This window comes from Epinephelus lanceolatus, chromosome 16 (assembly GCF_041903045.1).
Source record: "Epinephelus lanceolatus isolate andai-2023 chromosome 16, ASM4190304v1, whole genome shotgun sequence".
NCBI lineage: Eukaryota > Metazoa > Chordata > Actinopteri > Perciformes > Serranidae > Epinephelus > Epinephelus lanceolatus.
In genome coordinates this window covers 3,771,492-3,792,402 of record NC_135749.1, presented here as the reverse complement: position 1 = coordinate 3,792,402, position 20,911 = coordinate 3,771,492, and the positions used below count along the sequence as shown (strand labels likewise).

The 20,911-nt window shown below is 43.7% G+C and overlaps 1 protein-coding gene across 2 annotated transcripts in view; it reads left to right on the top strand.

Annotated features, from left to right (window-relative positions):
• The window catches only part of fndc5b (fibronectin type III domain containing 5b), a 31,929-nt gene extending 19,471 nt beyond the window's left edge, over positions 1-12,458 (top strand). Inside the window, exons 4-6 of one of the 2 annotated variants that reach the window (XM_078175650.1) lie at positions 98-187; positions 9,108-9,300; positions 9,564-12,458. In XM_078175650.1, coding sequence (XP_078031776.1) covers positions 98-187; positions 9,108-9,247 — 230 coding nt within the window. In that variant the 3' untranslated portion in view covers positions 9,248-9,300; positions 9,564-12,458. Of the gene's footprint in view, positions 1-97; positions 188-9,107; positions 9,301-9,558 lie in introns of both variants that reach the window. The other variant, XM_033636542.2, reaches the window with a different exon arrangement.
• The last annotated feature ends 8,453 nt before the right edge of the window (positions 12,459-20,911 follow it).

Below are 20,911 nucleotides of genomic sequence, written 5' to 3'. Positions count from 1 at the left end.
CTCTCTGGGACAATGAATCGCAGTGTCCTCAGTGGCACTTTGTTGACTCTGTGTCTTTGTGTGTGTGTGTGTGTGTGTGTGTGTATTGTCTCTCCAGACGAGGTGACGATGGAGGAGGTTGGTCAGGCTGCTCAGCTGAGGGCTGGAGAACTCATCATCATTGTAGTGGTGCTCATCATGTGGGCAGGTAATATTCCTCTTCACAAACACATTTATCACTGCAGACCTTACAGGAATCCACTGTCTCTGGGGCAAATAAGCCTCTCTGACTGAGGCTCTATTAAGAGACAAACACACAGGTAGTGGCATCATCTCTCTCTCTGATGACTATTTCGTGCCCTGCGGTGCTTTTGGGATGATAAAAGCATTTTTTTGGTGATCGTTACACATCAAATCCAGGTTTATATTCTGTGCACCAACCCAGATATGCCTGTCAGAGCAGACAGAAACGTGTTACAGTGAGTAAGAGAAAAATCTCAGGTTGAGATTTAGGATCTGATTGAGCTTTTTTGTTCTACATTAAAGAAGTATTTTTATCATAAAACTCTTTATTTCAGGTTCTGAAGTTTAACTTTACCCAAAAGTCCATCAAAATCAGCAAATACCATAAAACTGTGATTAGTAGCCCGGGCTGCTACGAGCCATCAGGTCCCTGTTCTCGGTGGGTGTTGACCTCCGCCAGGGTTGTCCCTTGTCACAGATCCTGTTTGTGATCTTCATGGACAGGATCTCGAGGCACAGCCGGGGGGAGTAAGGGGTCCAGTTTGGGGACGTCAGAATTGCATTTCTTCTTTTTGCAGATGATGATGTGGTTCTGTTGGCCACAGTCTCACTCTGCCCAACCAATTCTCACACCAGCGACAAACGCTGGAAAAAAGGCTGGCAGCTGAGTGTCTTAAATTAATTTCAAATAGCCGGCGCGCCAGGTGGGTGGAGTTGAAGTTTGCAGCCAGACTTCAGAGAGGGGAGAGGAGAAGAGAGGGGCAGACTCCACCGGTTGAGTAAAATGGAGTACAGCCAAATCTTTCTGTGGAAAACTACTCTCTGATTGGTGCGCAGTCCTTATTTGTGCTTTGATTGGGCAGCTCTAGTCTCACAGTCAACCGACTACGGCAGGGTTGCCAACTCTCATGCATCTGGCGTGACTGTCACTCTCTCACGCCCGTTTAAGAAATCTCAGTCCACCGTCACCGAGTCCCTTTTTTTTTTTTTTTTTAAGTCCAGCCCATTGTGCGGCTTGACCAGACCGCATACTGGATGTCCACTGGATCTGTTACGTGCGCGATTCGCCCACGGCGCGGACTCGCTCCGTCCTGTGCTGGGCGTCAATGTCCACTGGAACTGTAGTGGCGCGCACATGAGCAGCTGGAATTGTCGGATTGTGAGATCATAATGTCATGCAATAATTTGCGGAAACCCTGGAGGTATAAAGCAGGGCTGGACTGGGACAAAAAAATGGCCCTGGCATTTTTGTCCATGGCGGCCCACTGTGATTGGTGAAATGCCATACGCACACACTACGCTATTACCAAAATCAAAATAAATCTCAGCAGTACCCTACGTGCCCTGGAAGAGAGTACCAAGGCGAGAAAATCAGTGTGCTCATTCACTTCTCATAAACATCATGGTGGTAGTAGATGGCCCCAGAGCACACAATGCATATAGTGAAAGCACTTGCCAAAGAAACTCTACAAGATTTATCATTTAGATTTTTAATAAAATGTGTGCAAGTACATTTAAGATACATAAATGTCTGCGTTTTTTTGTCCCAGTCCAGCCCTGTCATTGAAAGTGCTTGAATTAGGGATGCACCGAATATTCGGTAATCGAATATATTCGGCCGAATATTGCAAAAAAACACACATTCGGTATTCGGTGGAATAAGTTAAAAACAAGGCCGAATAATAGCGGCGCGGTTTTGATAACGCAATCAAACAGCGTGCCGTGACAGGCGGATTAAAATGTCGGCAGTGTGGTGATCCGCCCGTCACCGCACTCGCATTTGCGACTAAAAATAGTTTTGAGCGAGCAAAATAGATTACGCCAGGGCCACACTGCCTGCGGAAGCTCCGCGAATACCCTTGAAGCGCCGAGAAGTGAAGCCAGTTTCCTTTCGGCACCCATGTTAGCTGATTGTGTCATCCACACCGGCCACGCCACGCAGCTCCGCCGCCGGCCCTGCAACGATCAATTTGGCGTTTGGTCTATTTTCAGTGCGAGCCACGAGCGAATGTGTCAAGCCGGGCAGTTACCCATGATGAAAAAACAACAGCTGGGAGCAGAATCGCTTGACGACTGGCGTGGAGAAATTCGCGTCTGATGTGAACGGGGGTGCTGCGGCTCGTGCGCTTCGCAGGCAGTGTGGCCCTGGCATCAAATCATTCAGCACGCTGCACGAGCAGCCTACAGATTTCAACCAGCAGCAGAAACGAGAGGCGAATCCCACCAATTGTGGGTTGAACGGGGGTCACAGACACAGGCAGTAATGTATTCCTGTCAAATACGGCGGCCATCGGCTTACCGGCGAGGAGAAGTCGGCTCCAATAATTTCCTCTTCTTGGCGTGTGGACTGCCCAGAAGTACCTGAACAGCCGAGCCAGCCGAACACAGGTATGTGACGTGTCAGAGGAGAAACGAGCCGTTCACGGGCCACAAACCTCACCGCACTTTAGGGACTGTTCTTTACTTATGAAGGGACTTGTCAGGGGAGGAGGGTGGCTGGTTGATTCTTATTTTATTTATTTATTTTATTTTGATCCCCCCTATGTTCATCACTTATTGATGCTGTTTTTGAAGTATGAATAAGTCAATAAGTAATTTATTCCATTGAAATATCATTGATGTATTATAGAAAAGTGATTTATCTTTTTATAAATGACAAAAGGCACATCTGTCACATTTTCGCTGTGGTATCCTGATACTACTCAGAACCATGATATTTTCATTGGTATCGTACAGTGGGTTCCAATTTTGGTACCGTGACAACACTAATCTGGAGGGGGTTCATCTGCAAAAACTAATGAAAAACTAAACAACGATATTCGGTATTCGGTACTCGGTATTCGGCCAAGCGTTTAATATTATTCGGCTTCAGCCTCGGCCATAAATTTTCATTTTGGTGCATCCCTACCTTGAATTTATCTATTTCTGTATGAAATTAAATGAAAACAGGATTTCGCCGTGTGAATTTCAAAATGTTCTTGGAGGAGAACCCCCCTTGAAATCTTTCTGTTTGTCACAACAGGACATATTACTGGATTTTTTAAGCAGATGACGATACTACCATAGATGGATGAAATCAACCTTGATCTGCGCCATAAAACAAATATACATCTATGGACATATATTATATTACGTTACAAGCTAAAATCTCACTCCAGCCCTCTGACCAAAGTTGGCAACCCTGTAGTTATGTTACGACACTTGTTTCACAGCACCTGAGGATAATGGCACCCAACACACCGACACAACACCACTTTATCCTGTTCAAACAATACTCACAGCTTGGAGTCATTTTTATGAAAAACTCCTCTGATTCCTTTGATGGGTGGACCCTTATGGACATAAGGAATATAAATAATTTACAGGGTAATCAAGGAACGGACACATACTCTGACTTCATGACAGCTTCACAAGAAGGGTGTCACCACTTGGTGTCGTTCAAAAATTTTCGATACCGATACCTTGATTTTGATACCGGTTCCTGAACGATACTTCTTCAATACCAATTAAATAAAATCAGTTCTAACAAAAAGAAATGACAAATACGGTACAGATCTTGGGTTTTAATTTTCAGGCTTTTTTCACTCAAAGCAGTTTAAAAAAACAATAAAAAATAATAAGTATATAAAATAAAAAAAAAAATGTACAAAAGCCAGAATCTCTCAGATTAGATGACTGCTCTACTGCCTGAGCCACTGCCATCCCAACTAGGGCTGTGACGATATGGATTTTTTTTAACCCGCGGTAATACAGCTGTAGGAGAGAGGAATAACGAAACGAACGAGTAAAAAACACCCTGAATATGTTTAGAACTACAAATGAACCTTCTTTCAGTGATTTATATTAGACAAAGACGCTAGAGGGGTCTGAAAAGTCGCTAAATATAGCGACAAAGTCGCTAAGTTGACAACACTGACCACATACGCATCCCTGCCTCTACATGTGACATTACAGCCAATCACCAGCAGCATATCAGACCTTGATCACTAGGAGTCATGTGACTCCTAGGTACCGAAGCTTGGCACCGAAAGACAAGGCATTTTTCGATACTCATTAGCACCGAAGCAATTCGGTCGGTGCTATAAACCGAACCGCAGGTACCAGCCCTGGAAATTAACCTGACTCCTGTCTGACTGCTGAGCGTGGACACTTCCTGTGTCTGTCCTTTCAAAGTAAAGTCACACATGCTCCACTCATATAGGTTTGGATTTATTTTGACAAGGTGCAGATCGTTATAGTTTCACGACCAATGAAATCTTGCCGAGTAACGTTCGGTCGACCATTAGCAGGCAGCCCTTAAATTAAGTAATACAAAGAGCATTTGTGATCCATATAGATGGTCTCAGGACAGAGGGTGTTGTGTGTTGTGCAGGTTGTAAAGCCCTTAGAGACAAATTTGTCATTTGTTATTTTGGGCTATTAGCTAACCGTCATCTAATGAAATGTGGTAGACAGGTGCAAAGAAAAAATAAAACAGATGAAAAGGAAACCTTCTGTTAACAGGTTTGTTGCTATATAAGGATAAATAATAGGATTTAAATTAAGTGTGTGGTCACTAGCAGAGTCACATTTCCATCATCGCAGCAAATCTGTTTGTTCCATCTGTACAGCTGTTTCTCCAAAACTATAACTCTGTGTCTGCTTCTTATTTAAGCCTCGCAGCCATTAGCTCTGTGCTGCACTGTTGTTTTCCTTTTGTGTATCTCAGCACTGTTTCACAGATGCACACAGCTATAAATATTCCTTCCTAACCCACTTCACCGAGTGTAATGAGATGCAAATATGGCCCCAAAACCGTATATGGCATATACAGTAACAGCAAGCGGCCTGCATGTCCCTCGCCAGTTACCCGTGAGAGGACGAGAGGCTGAGATTCAAAGAGAGCTGCAGACGGAGAGGAAAGAGTGAAAACTGAGCAATTTTGAGAGGAGGGAAAAGGAGGGCAGGATGGTGGGAAAGAACTGAGTGTGAAGAAGGTGAATTGTGTTCTTCAGTTTTTAATTGGGCCTGTGGGGCATGCTGGGGGATACCACAGTTAGATATCCCATCCTGCCCTTTGGTTTCATAGTGATCAGATGAGCAGAGGCTGACATGAGCAGAACAGGCGAGACTGAAGCCCGTTTGGGCCAGATTCCTCCTGCCTCCACACGCTCCTCCACCGTCATCAATTATTCCTTCTCTTCTTTCCTGCATGCTTATCTCTCTCTGCATCTGTCTTTCCTCCGCCGTGTTTTTAATCTCTCTGACTGAAGGCGGGCCGCACATGGCTATCTTGTCATCAAGTTCAGATCTCTGCCTGAACGATTCACCGTATTCATGTCTGTTTCTCTCACCTCACTTTGATCTGCCTTGTTGACACAAAGGCAGCTGAATGAATAGAGATAGATTACCTGTACACATCATCATCATCATCATCATTATCACCTGCACCTGTTATTGAAATAAATGTGTTGCTCTTCATATCTCTAAGTGTACTGGGACAGACACCAAAGTCAGACCGATTCAGGGGAAGTGTTAGAACCCAAACACAGGACACAGACTGAGGGATGATGCAGAAGAGGTTTCCATAAAGGATGAGGATATGGGACTGATGGTGAGGTTGGAGCTCGGGGGGTTTGCAGGGAGGGATGGTGATGGCTGAGATAAGCTAGTGTGGGGGAAGCGTGGAGAGCAGGCGTAGCTGGGAGACAGGTGAATGCTGATCCTGCAATACAGGTTAGTGACAGAGAAAACACAAGAGAGAGCCGGAGCAGATTCACTGAGGGTTGATTAACTGATGCTCTGCTGTGCTGGACACATTTGAACCTGTGACCCTGCCCTTTGTTCAGGAGATTGTTGATCATTTGAAACCCTCAGGTTCTCTGGATGATACTGTCCCTCCCCGATTTTTTAAGTAGGTCTTCCCCACTGTTGGACCATTTTTTCTCGCCGTTATTAATAGCATTCTGTCCTCTGGAGTGGTCCCTGTTCATTTTAAACATGCCGTTGTGCAACCTGCAAAACAACCTGGGCTGGATGCTACTGTTTTGGCAAATTTCAGGCCTATCTCTAAATTGCCTTTCTTTTCTAGAATCTTAGAGAAGATTGTCTATTCTCAGCTCATGGACTTTTTAAATGAACAGAATACTCTTGAGATTTTCCAATCTGGGTTTAAAACATTGCACAGCACTGAATCAGCGTTTTTATGAGTTTTTAATGACATCTTTTTAGCTACTGACTCTGGTCACTGTGTTGTCCTTGCACTTTTAGCTTTGACTGCAGCATTTGATACAGTGGACCATGGGATCCTGATTGCCCGTTTGGAGCAGTGGGTGGGCATCAGTGGCACCGCACTTGAAAGGTTCAGGTCCTACCTGTCACATTGAACCTTCTGTGTCAGCCTTGATGACTCCGTGTCCTCCACTGCTTCCCTCTCATGTGGGGTACCACAGGGCTCTGTGCTTGGCCCTCTTCTATTTTCCCTCTATCTACTCCCACTTGGTTCAGTTCTGAGGAAACATGGCATTTCTTTTCATTGCTATGCGGATGACAGTCAGATCTATGTCCCCCTTAAAAAGTCAGACTCCTACTGTGTTAAGCCATTGCTAAAGTGTTTACATGACATCAAAGCCTGGATGTCTTTAAATTTTCTGAATTTAAATGAAAAAAAGACAGAAGTCATGGTCTTTGGTGGCTCTTCTATGACCCCCCTAGTTGATCTGGGTTCTTTGGCACAGTATCACAAGCCAATTGTGAACAATCTGGGGGTAAAAGTGGACACAGACCTTAAATTTGACAGCCAGATTAAAGCTGTGGTGAAGTCAAGCTTTTTCCAGTTGAGGCAGCTGGCAAAAATTAAACCAGTCCTTCAGAGACGACACTTGGAAACGGTAATCCACGCCTTTGTGACCACTCGGCTGGATTACTGTGATGCACTTTATATGGGGGTTAGTGGGTCCTCCATTGCTCGTCTTCAACTGGTACAAAGTGCTGCTGCACGTCTTTTAACTGGCACAAGCAAGTATGAGCACATTTCACCTATTTTAACTTCACTCCACTGGCTGCCCGTCCATTTTAGGATTCATTTTAAAATTCTTTTATTTGCTTTTAAAGCCTTGAATGGCCTTGCCCCACCCTACCTCTCTGAGCTGCTGCACCCCTACACTCCCAGCCGCTCTCTCAGGTCAGCTGACCAGCTGCTCCTGACAGTGCCTATAGCTAGGCTTAAGCTCAGAGGGGAGCGAGCATTTGCCGCTGCAGCTCCAAAACTGTGGAATGAATTGCCACTGCACATTAGACAGGCCTCCTCACTGTCTCATTTTAAACCTCTCCTTAAAACCCACCTCTTTTCTTTGGCTTTTGACACCATGTAGCGTGTTGATTTGATGATTTTATGTGTATGTGCATATTTTTTATCTTGTGCGGGCAGCGCATTTTATTTTATTTGATTTTATCTTATTTTATTTATTTTGTTTGATTTTATCTTATTTTATTACTTTTATCATATTGTGTACTTCATCGTGTTATTGTGCTTCTATTATTGTGTTTTTATCTTGCTGTGCAGCACTTTGGAAATCTTGTGTTTGTTAAAATCGTGCTATATAAATAAAGTGGATTGGATTGGATTGATGAGGGGCAGGTGCACTTGATGAGCTGATGTGAGACAGCTGAGTGTGATGAGCAGAGCTGGGAGCCAGGAGGATAAAGGAGGGAGACCACACCAGCACTCACATTTGACTGTATGTAAAGGTGGACGACTTGTTGCCACTTCTGCCCACCGTACAAAAATAAAGCCAAGATATCCCAGATACAGCTGCTGCCATCTTGTGCTGGTGACGTCATGTGGAGCCAGAGGGTGCTTCTTAAAGTCAAGGATCCTTCCTTGGCAGGATGAGTCTTTCCAAGGAAGGATCCTACAGAGGCGAGGCAAGAGTCATCCTGTCATTCAGTGAACACACATTGGAACAGGCTAACGAGTGTCCCCAGGTGTGTGTCATCAACCCTCAGCAGACTGAGGAGGTTTCAGGGTACTGTGATCACTTTGGCACTCTCTGATGTTGTTGTGCTATTTGAACAGATGTAGCAGTATTTTCAGCGTCACGTGACTTTTAGGGAGAATATATTTCTGGATCATACTTATGAGTAAGTGGAGTAATCAATGATGATGTCACACCCCCTTTTTATAGCATCAAATAACTAATTAAAACCAAACTTATAAGAAAGACGAACATTTGCTCAAACATCAGCATCATAAGAGCTACCTGAAGTCACAGAAACCATGTTTGGGGAGAAAAAAAAATTGATGCTTACTTTGATTTTTTTCAGCCCACGTCCCAGCTGCTAACACAAAGTAGGAAGGGTTTATAACCTTCACTGCAGACTGAGAGGATTTGGCTTCACTTTTGTTGCCATCTTTATTATACAGTCTATGGAAAACACAGAAAACACAGGGAGGGGGGAAACACAAAAAAAACACTTTGGAAAATGCATAAGTTATGACACAGCTGTAACAGAAGGTGAAAAAACAAATAAGAACAATAAAGTTGATTATTTTTGTGCCAGGAGATGGAAAGATTGATACACTCTCATGTCTGTGGATTAGATATGAAGCTACAGCTAGCACGCAATTAGCTTAGCTTGTTAAAAAGACTGGAAACAGGGATGTAGCTAGTCTGACTCTGTCCGAAAGTAAAATAATCTGTCCACCAGCCTTGTAAAGCCCACTACAAACACATTACATCTGTTCCCAGTCTTCATGCTATGCTAAATAAACACTAAAGCCCCCCCAAAGCTCCAGAGTTGCTGCTCCAATCGCTGATCTTGACCTCTGACCTCACCGCAGAGGAGAGAGGAAATAAACCCGTCATTATTCTAACAAATAATTATCATGTCCGTTGGTCTCCCAGGGGTGATCGCCCTGTTTTGTCGTCAGTATGACATCATCAAAGACAACGAGCCCAACAACAACAAGGACAAAGCCAAGAACTCCTCAGAGTGCAGTACTCCAGAGCACCCACAGGGGGGGCTACTGCGCAGCAACGTCTAAGACCAGCCCTGCAGAGCCTTGTGCAATAACCAACTCCTCGAACCTCAGGACAGGTGAGGAACAGGGAGTCTTTACTGACTTCCATCTTATGTCATAGTATTTAGTATTTGTTATATGTATAAATATATATTTCTAGGCCTGTCTTTTCCTTTGCTCCACGTTGATATTTTGCTTCTGTAGCAACCTAAATTGAAATCTCGAACTAAGTTTCATCTTGTCCTTAATTTTCTGTTTGCTCTCTAATTCAGCTCGCTGTGTTTTTTTGTGGTTTTAAAGTAGCTTCCGTTGTGTGTCCTTTGTCTCTTCTCAAGTTCAGTGAATTTCTCGTCCAGATCCTGAGACCAACAGAAAGCCATTCTCAGACACCATCGTACTGAAGAGCTGATAAACCATGACAGAAACTTTTCTCTACACAATGAGGAACTCTTCAAAACCAGTGGACACACACGTGAACTTGCAGAATCACAGACTGCAACCAGTCAAATGGGAGCAGGAGAGGACAACATTACTCTTACCTTTGTTGTGACCAAAACTGGACTGCAGCCTACTTTGAGTGGACGGCCAACACAAAGACACAGGACATAAAATGGCCGTTGATCAAAGCACGGGAGGGGGCGTCTTTTCCTCTTGACAAGAACTGCTCGATTCATACGTTCTGATTACTCTTCATCAGTGGCATCAAACCAGGAGCAGACCATCAAACATGAATGTCTCAGTATTTTTGTTTCAACTTCAGGTTTGTATCACTGGTCAGAGGTTCAGAGATGACTCGTGGGAACAGCTGGTCCTCTGGGTCCAGGTTATCAGTCAGCACACAACTTAACAAGCTAGGTTCAGTTTTAAACCAAGGACTTTCTCTTTTTCTATCTCTCCATCCACATCCGTCCTTTCTGTCTTTATTACAGCCAGTTGTGTAGCAGCTCATCTCGCCCCGTCTTTCTGTGTCGGTGTCTCTCTAATAAGCACATTGACGTTTGGTGCTCCTCCTATTGTGATTGTTTGAGCCCTCACAATCCCAGTCTTGATTACGATATCATTTTCTTATTGGGTCAGAAATATTGCACGTTGAGTCTTGTCTCCTGCCTCTTTCTCTCTCTGTGTCATCAGATAAATGATGCGTCTGTTTTTTTCTCCTCTCTGAACTGCAACCTCAACGCCCTTGTCAGTTAGGGGATAAAATGTGACACATTTTTACAGTACACCATATTTTCCTTATATGAGTTGGATGATGCTGTCTGAATGCAGCTGTGATTCAGACAGAGTTCAAGAATCGACCGAGCGATCTCGCACCACAGTGGTGTCTGACTCCAAATCCAAATTTTATTCCAACTTCCAGGTTTGAAATCCAGAAGTTAACTTCAGTGTCCAACTTTGAAAAGACTGGCCCGTCTGGAAAATGACAGATTTAGGTTCAAATTGAGGTTTATTGCTCATCACTGCATATTCAGCACCATATGCTATCTGCGGTCTGCAACAGGATGTGCAGGGAATAAGGATGGAGACATGCAGGACATCATTCCTAATGAAATGTATACACTGGGCAAAGTTTGGCTAGGTTTCCGCTCCGGTTTGGCGGGAGACCAGCAGGGATGCCAGGCTGCAGAAGCACACAGATAATCCACTCGGCTGTCTGGCTGTTTTGAAATGTAAACCGTTTCCCCTCAGACGCCTTCTGAAACTATCATTACCCTGCAAACCTGTAATGTATGAGATGGAGAAAAAAACGCATAAAATCCAGGTGTAAATTCACTAAAGATGCAGATTGGATCGCCAGAACTACCAGCACTTTGTGGAACATGCAGACTGACAGCACAGCTAGAACTTGCGAGAACTGTGGCGGCATTTTAGGGCAAAAAATATCACGATAACTTTCCCTGTATTGATCAATAACGATATTTATCACGATATATATTTTGATAATGCTGCGAGTTTGAAAAGTATCCTGGAAACCAAATGATTTCCAGTCTCCTGCGGCACTTGTCATAAAGCTGGGGCAGAGAAGTTTGAGAAGAGTATATCCCGCCTGGGAGCTCGTACCTGCAGTCTCGCACTTTAGTTTCTTGAACCCGTCTTTGTCCACAGTGCTCATGGGCATCATGTCTTTGGCTAGAAAGTTTGTCACTGCATCCGTTATATCTCTGCTCCTGTCCGATCGCTTCTTATACGAGGTTACGGCGGCAAAAACGGACACTATTGATTGTTGCCAACAGCAGCAGAAGTGATTGGCTGAGCAAGGTTGAGCAACACTTGATGGTGGACTTACTGCTGTTTTGGCCTGGATGTTCATGCTCTTAGTGTAGTCGTCGCGATGCCACCTTTTCAGGTGATGGAAAAAGTTGCACGTCCTGGTTGGCGCCAACCAACGACATATTTTGCAGACAGTCTTTGTACGTGTTTCGTCACCTTTCAACTAGCCAAACCACTTCCAAATTATTATTATGATAATTATGATTAATTAGGATTAATCAAGGAAAATCAGCAGTATTTGCAGCCCTAGTTCTGAAGCACACTTGGACATCCACTTATTAAAGGAGAAATCAGCCGAACTCGTAACCTCCCACTTGTTTCGTACCACTTGATGAAGGGTTTTATGTGACAGACCAAAGGACTTCATCAGAATTATCCAGCTACAGATAAAGCTTCATTATCTTCTTCAGGCCTTCCTGTTTAATTATGATTTGTTATCCACATAATTGCAAATATATTGGACCCTCGCCCCTGAATACTGACGCTCACCAGCTGAGTTCACCATGAAGTCAGACAGAAAAACACTGCGAAGCTGAACTCAGCAGACTTACAGCCATATTAGAGATAATGAGTGAATGTCTGAATGCCTCGCTGGTTGAGATGACTGCTAATCAGCACCACACACACACACACGTATATATACGCACACGCTGGATTTATGTACTGTATTTAAATACTGTGCTGGATGAGACAGACACTACTTCCTCATCTCTATCATCAGTTCTACCAGCACATCAAACCCTCACCCTGCCATCCATTTTTCACCCTCTACCTCTTTTATCAGCCTCCTTCTTTCCTCCTCTATCTTCAGCCACCCTCATCCGCCTTCATTCTTCCATTTATGACTTTCTCCTCACTCTCTATCCCTCTGTCGCAATGCTCTTTCTCTCATACATCACTCCACCCTTCCTGGTTTCTCCCCTTCACCAGTCTTGTCCTCACTTCTCCCCCCCACCCCCCCCCCCCCACCCCAGCCTCCCTCTCCCCTGTTTCTCATTATATCCACTCTCAGACTCCCGTTAGCCTCCCCTTCTCCCTCTCCGCATCAGCTCTTCTCTCTCTCATTCGGCCCCGGCCCGCTGCCTATCCCTCGCTGCTCTGCTCATTTATCACTTTTTCGTCTCAGGCCGGCCTGGATGGTCACTTTACATGGTAAACAAGTAAGGTGGAATAGACTAGAGGAAGGACGAGAAGTTAAGAGGAGATCAGACAGGAAAGGTAGAGATAAAACAGAAGCACTTTATTTACATTATTAATAAGCACATACCTAAAGGTTTAGTTTTACAAGTGCTTTTAAAAAGGAGCAGGACGTAAGGACACAGCTGATTGTTCAGTAAACTTTCCCCTTGAATAGCAATGTTTCTGCGTGTTACATATAAAGTAAAGGTAAGACTGAAGACAGCTGGCATTCAAACGTGCGCATATTGTTGGCAGACGCCACCGCAGTGATGGCGACTTGTTTACTCCCAGTATGTCTCCAGATTCATCTGCTGTGTTACTCCCCACACATGCATATTTGTTACCTTCCTTTGGACCATTGACTGTATGAAATCATGGACATAGCCACCATGATGTCACTCGTTGGTTTGTGGACTCCCGTTTTGAAATGTTGGCCATTGACATCTTAGTTTTTTGGACCCAGAATTGACAATATTTGGACGAGAGGGTGGAGCTGTGGAGAAGCTAGGCGAGGAACTCAGAGACTGTGGTGATGCCTCGCAGACAGCCTGTCACTTGATGATGCCTAACTTCAAGCCTTAATAAAATAATAATGTGTGAGTTATATAAAAGAGATCAAAAACTAGAGATAAAATCCCCTTTTGGGGGGTCATGGCAACACGATCTCACTCCGAAGTCGTTGAAATCCAGTGCTTGGGCAGTGACTTGCGGCGTCAGACGCTGACAGAAAGGTGTCCCTTAACATTACTATACTATACGCAACCGATCGCTGTTATAGTTTAATGGCATTCGGAAGCGTCAGGGGGAAACGTGGCGGGACACAAACGAAAGTTAAGGTGACAAAACTCTGAGTGGGGGGCATGTGGCAAAAGTGACGTCTGTGTATCAGAGAATAAATTTATTGAGCGTCTGTCACAATCAAGATATAAAGCATTCGGATTGATTGACATTTCAATGTCTGGAAAAACTGCACAGTTGAATTATTTTGTCCTCATTCGAGATAACAGAACACCAAATTGGACGTTAGCTGGCTCAGCCCACAGAAGTCTGTAGTGCACCTGCTCTGTGGGCCGTAGAATGCGAAAGAAGTGCCAGTCTCTAAGGCTGCTTTCACACCTGTCCTGTTTGGTCCAATTTAGTCAAACTCAAGTTCGGTTGCCCCTTCGTGCGGTTGGTTTGGGCAGGTGTGAACACAGCAATCACACTCAGGTGTGCACCAAAACAACCGGACCGAGACCTTCTTGAAGAGTCCGGTTCCAAAGGAACTCTGGTGCGGTTGGTTTGTGGTGAAAAGGTGTTCTGACCTGGATGTGAAGCAACTGCAGTCACATGACACATTGTTTGGGTTAAACATGAGCATGTTACAGTCCTGGAGGATTATTAATGTGCACCTCCTCCTGTACTGCCTTAATATGCACATTCAGCACATCCAATGCATCAAAACATTGTTTTCTAGTTGGAGCCGCGCCTCGTTTTCAAACTGTATGGTTTGACTAAAATGAACAATGACAGCAATATAGTCCACGATGAGCAGCGCTAAAATCAACCTGCGTAGTTGTCCCTCCATTGTGACATTAGAAAGTGTCACATTTATCTTGCAAGTGTACTCTTCTTCAACGTTTGCTTTACTTCCTGGATTTTTCCCACATGGAAATTCTGACCAATCAAGAGCAGCTTTCTCACACAAGGCATTTGATCTGGTCCTCTTGTAAATGCTGCCGTGAGAACACCAACCAACTCTAGGCAATTATACAACTTTGGAACAACATGAGTCCCTGATTCAGACCAAAGGAGACCACTCTAGGGCTGAGAGCAAGCTGATATGTTGGTTGAACTTGAAAAAGACCACCAGATTCACTCACACACCAATCTGTCAAACCATAAGGACGGGTGTAAAACAAATGCACCCAGAAGGAGAAGAGATTAAAAGAATGACTGTGTTGAATGAACAAGTGACTCCAGCGGTGGTCTATTAACTGGAGCTGAAATAAAGACAGCACACAAACAGAAAGAGACTTGTCTGAAGCATCTGATACTTGAAGCAGTGAAAGAAGTGGGCTGTAGGATTAAAAAACAAGCACGCCCGATGAAGTAGACACTGGGGGGTTTGAATGTCAAGGTTTTTCAAGGGTAGTGTGGCCGGTCACGTGTGAGTGGGCCTGTTAGGAGCTGGAGTCAGAGTGGTGGTTGTTGCTCTGTCTGCACAGATGGACCAGGTGAAAGCAGGGAAAGATTCCAGTCAGCAAGTGTGTTTCCCCGTCGCTGCTGTTGTGTTCAGTCTCTTTCTGTCATGAAGACGAGAACAGGACAACAAAAGGTTCTCGTTGTGCAGACGTTGGCATGAAAACACAGATTCTCTCCTCTTCATCCTTGAACTTGATTATTTACAGCGTGTTAAAGTAACTTCTGTTTTTCGACAGAGCTGCTTGTTGCATGGTCACACAGATTTGGAAACACTTCTTGGCATCAGATTTTTAGGGAGCAGCATGCGACCGTTTCTGTAACTTTCCCAAACATCCTCACACCTGCGTCATGCTGTGATTGGCCAGCTGCGTGGAGGTGACAAATGAGCCGGAGTTTGACCTTCTCTCTCTGTAGCTTTTTTTTTTTTATATATATATATTCCCGACATGACTATTTCTGTCACTTCTCATATCAGCAACAAAGTGCAACACCATGAATGTCTTCCAGGACAGACTCCACCTCTGAGTGGAGCCTTTAGGAACAATATTTTGGATTTCCGTAGGACAATCCAAGGTTTCTCCCTGCAATACACACACATTTGGATGCAAGTTGTAGTGTACAGTTTCTACTTTAACCTATACTTTTATGTAACGTTAGTTTGACAGAATCAGGAAGAACCGGTGTAGTTCTCAGCTGCTCCAACAGCAGCTGCAAACTCCAACTTTGGCCTTTATGTATGTTAGCTTAAGAAAAAGGCCAAGGTGAGGAGGAGCATCACCTATGGGAACAGTTAGCAGAGAGTGACATCGAAAGGTCAACAACACTCTCAGGTTTGAACTGGGATTATGAGGCCGGAGCCAGGAGACGCATAAAATGGAAGTCGCTAGTAGGAAACAGCCTAGCTAGTGTAGCTATCCAAAGTTAAAAATTGTTGTACCTTGTTCACCTGTCTAAACAATCCAGCTATGCATCAGCTCAAAGGCGTTCGAAATTCAGCAGCTCGACTTTTGACCAAAACAAAATGATCTTCACACATCACACCTAATTTGGTTTCCTTGCACTGGCTAACAGTCTCGTTTAGATTCAACTTTGAAGTGCTTGTAATCACATACAAGACTCTCAATGATCTGGCACCAAAGTACATATTTGACCCTGCCCTAAGTCCCGCCCTCGGACAAAGACTGGCCAATCATAACGTCAGGGCCAGGGTTTGTCAACACCACAGCTGTGCTCCATTGACTCTAATGCAGTCATTTCATTCGATTTCCTTCATTTTCAGGCTGGTTTTGTGGATTTGGAGCTAAATGTTGTGCCATATATATCATATCATTAATGATACTCGTTACCTGGAGAAGTTGGAAAAAGATATACGTTTCTTCCCTGTTCCAAAACCAAAATCAAACCCTGAAAAGTGTAGGGTTAGCTAGCTACTGAAGATATAGCCTACTGAATGTATCCAACTTATTTTTCACGGAAACACGGAGGCAAAACAGAACGCAGACAGCTTCCGTTTTTTTGTGCGACACTTCCGGTCCAGCACTCTTGACCACTGTGTAAATGGGAATTGCCTTGTTGTTTACCTTGTTGAGTTTAGCTATATATATATATATATATATATATATATGTATATATGTATATATCACATTTTTCATGTCACTATATCATCGTTTAGACTAATCTGATGTTTGTAAAGTCTATAAACACAATGATTGAACAAACGTTACTATTTCTGTGTGTGTAATTAATAACATGGTTATCGTAGATTAGCTGGGCTAACCGTTAGTGGTGTCTGTAATAACTCAATAACTCAAGAAACGGTCCGTGAAAAAAATATTTTTTCCAGCAGATGTCTTAGTTAGAACATGATTGAGCTAACTGGAGTAGTTTCACCGACAACGGGAGGCTTTTAACAGATGACGTCCTGATGTTAGCTTTGCTGCTGCTGTTAGCTGTCCCTGTCAGCTGCAGCCACTGATGCTTTCTAGACTTCATGATTTCCCAAAACTGAATAAATACCACACATAGCAACACAAAACTGCTTTGCTAGCTCAATCATGTTGTAACGGCTGGATGGTTGATGCGTACATGCTGATTCGGGTGCTATCAGAGCCGATCCGCGCATCACTATGGCTTAATGATCAACTCAGTCAATTAAAACAACCCGTCCTGTATTAGAAGTGTAAGAAAGAAAGAAAAGGAAATAAAAGATAGAAAAGCAGCGTACACCTCACATATTTATTTCTCACAGTTGCGCACACGTGTGGCTGGCATGCAGAAGCGCTGTCTGTGTGTCTGTGTGTCGAGGGTGCGAGCCGCAGCTTCAGCTGCTCAGGTAGAGAGGCTGTGTAGCCCGGTGTGTTTTTTCGCTGATTCAGTTCTGCAGGTTCTCTGCTGGTACACTGGAGACGGGGATCAAGCAGTTTGTCTCACTCGGGATAGATTGTGCTTTTTTGGTTCATAGTTTTTGATTGACGTGCGATTTATTCGCGTTTAGAGGGAATTATTTTAGCTGCAATTACTGGATAACGGAAACGTGGGCACAGTTATCTATATAAAATACACAGACTAACTAACTAACTGATTGACTAACATAAACAATTGAAAACTGAAAAAAATTAGATTGCACCGTTAGCTCCGGTAAGGGAAAGCGGCTGACCGGAAGTCACGCACAAAAACACAAAAGTTAATCACTATTTATTTCCGTGTTTGAAAATAAGGTGGATACACATGCTGCTTTTGCTTTGTAATGATTATAACAGTGAAACAAAGAGCGACCCTGCTGTACAGGAACCAGTGAAGGGAAGCAGGGAGACTTTGTGATATTCAACCAGCTGTGTGTCATCACAGTGTGTGCAGATGAACCTTGTTTGACTGCTCGTCCGGCGGAGGTCCAGGTGCTGGCAGTGGCACGGGGGCGAAGCCAAACCCTGTTCATCTGCACACACTGTGCTAAGACTATATTCAGAACTTGTTTTTGTTTTGAAGAGTGATTGTCTCATCTGACAACAGTTGGGACAGACAGTAAGCACATCACTCAAAGGGTCAGACTGTTCCTTCACTACTGACGTCACGCTCTCTGAAATTAGCCTCTGCGTCCTCTTTTGTCTTCATAAATCAGAATAACTGTTATTTATCGAAGGAAACAAACAGTGTTGATCGTCTTGACACAAACATGACAAAGTGAACTTTTCTAAATGTATTATTAGAACGCCAGAATCAGAATCTGGTTTATTGCCAGGCAGGTTTTCACATGTAGGAAGTAGCTTTGGCGTTTTGCTGCGTAGACAAGAAACATAAATACAGAATAGAAAAGTCTTTTCGGATCATTGAACATTAATCCGATAAAGTGCGAGATAAAAATGTGCTTAATAACTGTAATACTATTGAACATGAAGTGGTAATTTTCCTTTATCGGTCTAATCCAAGCACACACACACACACACACACACACACACACACACACACACACTCTTAAACGCTCACTCATGCACCAAGTCCATTCTGCGGCTGGCTGCGGTCCAAACTGACACACTGGGGGAAGCAGCAGAAGGCAGGCCCGGCCCAGACAGCTCTGTCTCTGTCTATCTGAGGCTGCGGGAGGCGACTCGACAGCTGCTCAAGGTGAACATCCAATGAGGCATGTGCGAATATGGAGCCTGAGATCGGGGGAGAGACCTGAAGACAGACAGAGAGAGGGGAAGATGAGTCAGAGAATCGGAGGGAATAAAATTGGAAGTGACAGACACACAGAGAGAGAAGATCATTGCACCCGGTGGGATCTGGAGTGTCAAAGCTCCAAGTTCAGTCCAGTATGATGAGATGTGTGAATGTTAACAGAGGTGTTAGTGGGATGTGGACGAATCTGGACACAGAGGGACGACAAATTTGGATGCTGGGGTTCGTCACTGAAGCAGATATTAAAAAAGAATAATGATGTATTTGGACGTCGTAACCAGTTACAGGAGAAATCTCATTTACAGGACATGCAATGTGTCACAATGGCCAGATGATATCAACCAATCGCGTCTTTGCGTTGTATCCCTGCAGTTCTGGAAGAAAATCACATTTACTATCATTTATAGGTTTTAGTGAATTAACACCCTGGATTTTTATGTCTCCACGCCAGTGATAGCCATGGCCAGAGGCATTATGTTTTCAGGCTTGTCTGTCCATCCAACCTCATCCCTTTCTTCTGAATGCAATATTTCAAGAACACGGTGAGGGAATTTCCTCAAATTTGGCACAAAGATCCACTTGGATTCAACGACGTACTGATAAGAATGTGGTGGTCAGTTGTCGCCGTTACCTTGCTTCCATCCCGTTCTCGTAAATGCAATATTTCAAGAGGGCCTTGAGGGAATTTCTTCGAATTTGGAACAAATGTTTACTTGAACTTAACCATGAAGTGATAAGATTTTGCTTGTCAAAGGTCACTGCAACCTCGTCCTTCTCATTCTCATGAAGGCTACATTTCAAGAAGGCCTAAAAGGAATTTCTTTAAATTTGGCACAAATATCCTTTTGGACTTAACAAGGAACTGATAAGATTTTGGTTGTCAAAGGTCACTGTGACCTTGTCTGTCTCATTCTTGTGAATGTGATATCTCAAGAAGGCCTTGAGTCATATTTCGTTAAATTTGGCCCAAACGTCCACTTGGACTCAACGATGAACTGATAAGATTTTCGTCATCCAAGGCTGAGGTCACTGTGGCCTTGACCCTTTCCTTCTTATGAATGCAATATCTCAAGAAAGTCTTGGGGGTAATTTCGTCAAATTTGACCCAAAGGTCCACTTGAAATCAGCAATGAACTGATAAGACAAGGTTACTGTGACCTTGATCTTCTCATTCTCATGAACGCTGTCACTGTGGCCCAAACGTCCACTTGGACTTGACAATGAACTGATAAGATTTTAGTTGTCAAAGGTCAAGGTCACTGTGATCTTACATCTGTCTCATTCTTGTGAATGTGATATCTCAAGAAAGCCTTGAAGGAATCTTTCTAAATTTAACACAAACGTCCACTTGGACTCAACAATGAACTGATAAGATTTTGCTTGTCAAGAGTCACTATGACCTCACAACATGCAGTTTTGGCCATAACTCAAGAATTCATCCACAAATTCTGACTTTCACAAGAACAGGATGAAATAATGAAGTGATGACATGTTATATCCAAACAGTCAAAGGTCGACTTCACTCTGACATCATAATGTTTTGCGCCATAACTCAGGAACAGAAGGGGAGACGTTTGATCAGATGCTGAATTGGTGCCATCTTGAAACTTTGCTGAATGTATAGATCTTCTGTGTTGCCGGGTTTAAGATGTGTGTGGAGTATCCACATTTTAGAATTTGTAGCTTTGCAGCCACATCCCTATTTGAAGCGTTGTCATGGTTACACATGAGTCTGGACAGACATGGATGTACACTGTGCGACCTGACTGGTTTGGCATCCAACCACAAGGCAGTAACTCTAGTTTCAAAGAAGTGCTTGCTTGTCTTTACAGTCCCTCCAAAGTAAGATCATTTAACTTGTATGGATGTTTTAGGCCCTCAGTCAGGACATGTAAAACTGTAAGACTTAAGAAATGTTGACATAATGATAACCCAGTGGTGCAGTTTGTCCCACTACAACACCATGAGCTTCCCATGACCCCCGGCCTTAAACCAAATTTCTGCTCACCTGATTGTCATGTGCCAACGGACGACTACAAACATGGTTAAAGTCATCCCATTCACCCTGTTTTGCCTGTACTGTAGATGACTGGATGAGTGACTGTTGAGAACCTTAAATAATCACCCTGAGGTCCTGCTCATAGTAAAGAATAGGGCAGTTTACTTATGGCATATATTTGTACTTGATGTCGAAGCAAATAACCAAGAAGCATGGATTTACAGCAGAATAATGGAGTCAGTGTTTTATGTACAATCATGACGTCTGTGTTTGAACCATTTTGATGTTCATGGGATAAAACCTGTTCATGAGGGCTAGCATGACTCTGCTATCGTTCACACCCATGGTATATATGCTATTTCTATGAAAATATAAATGTC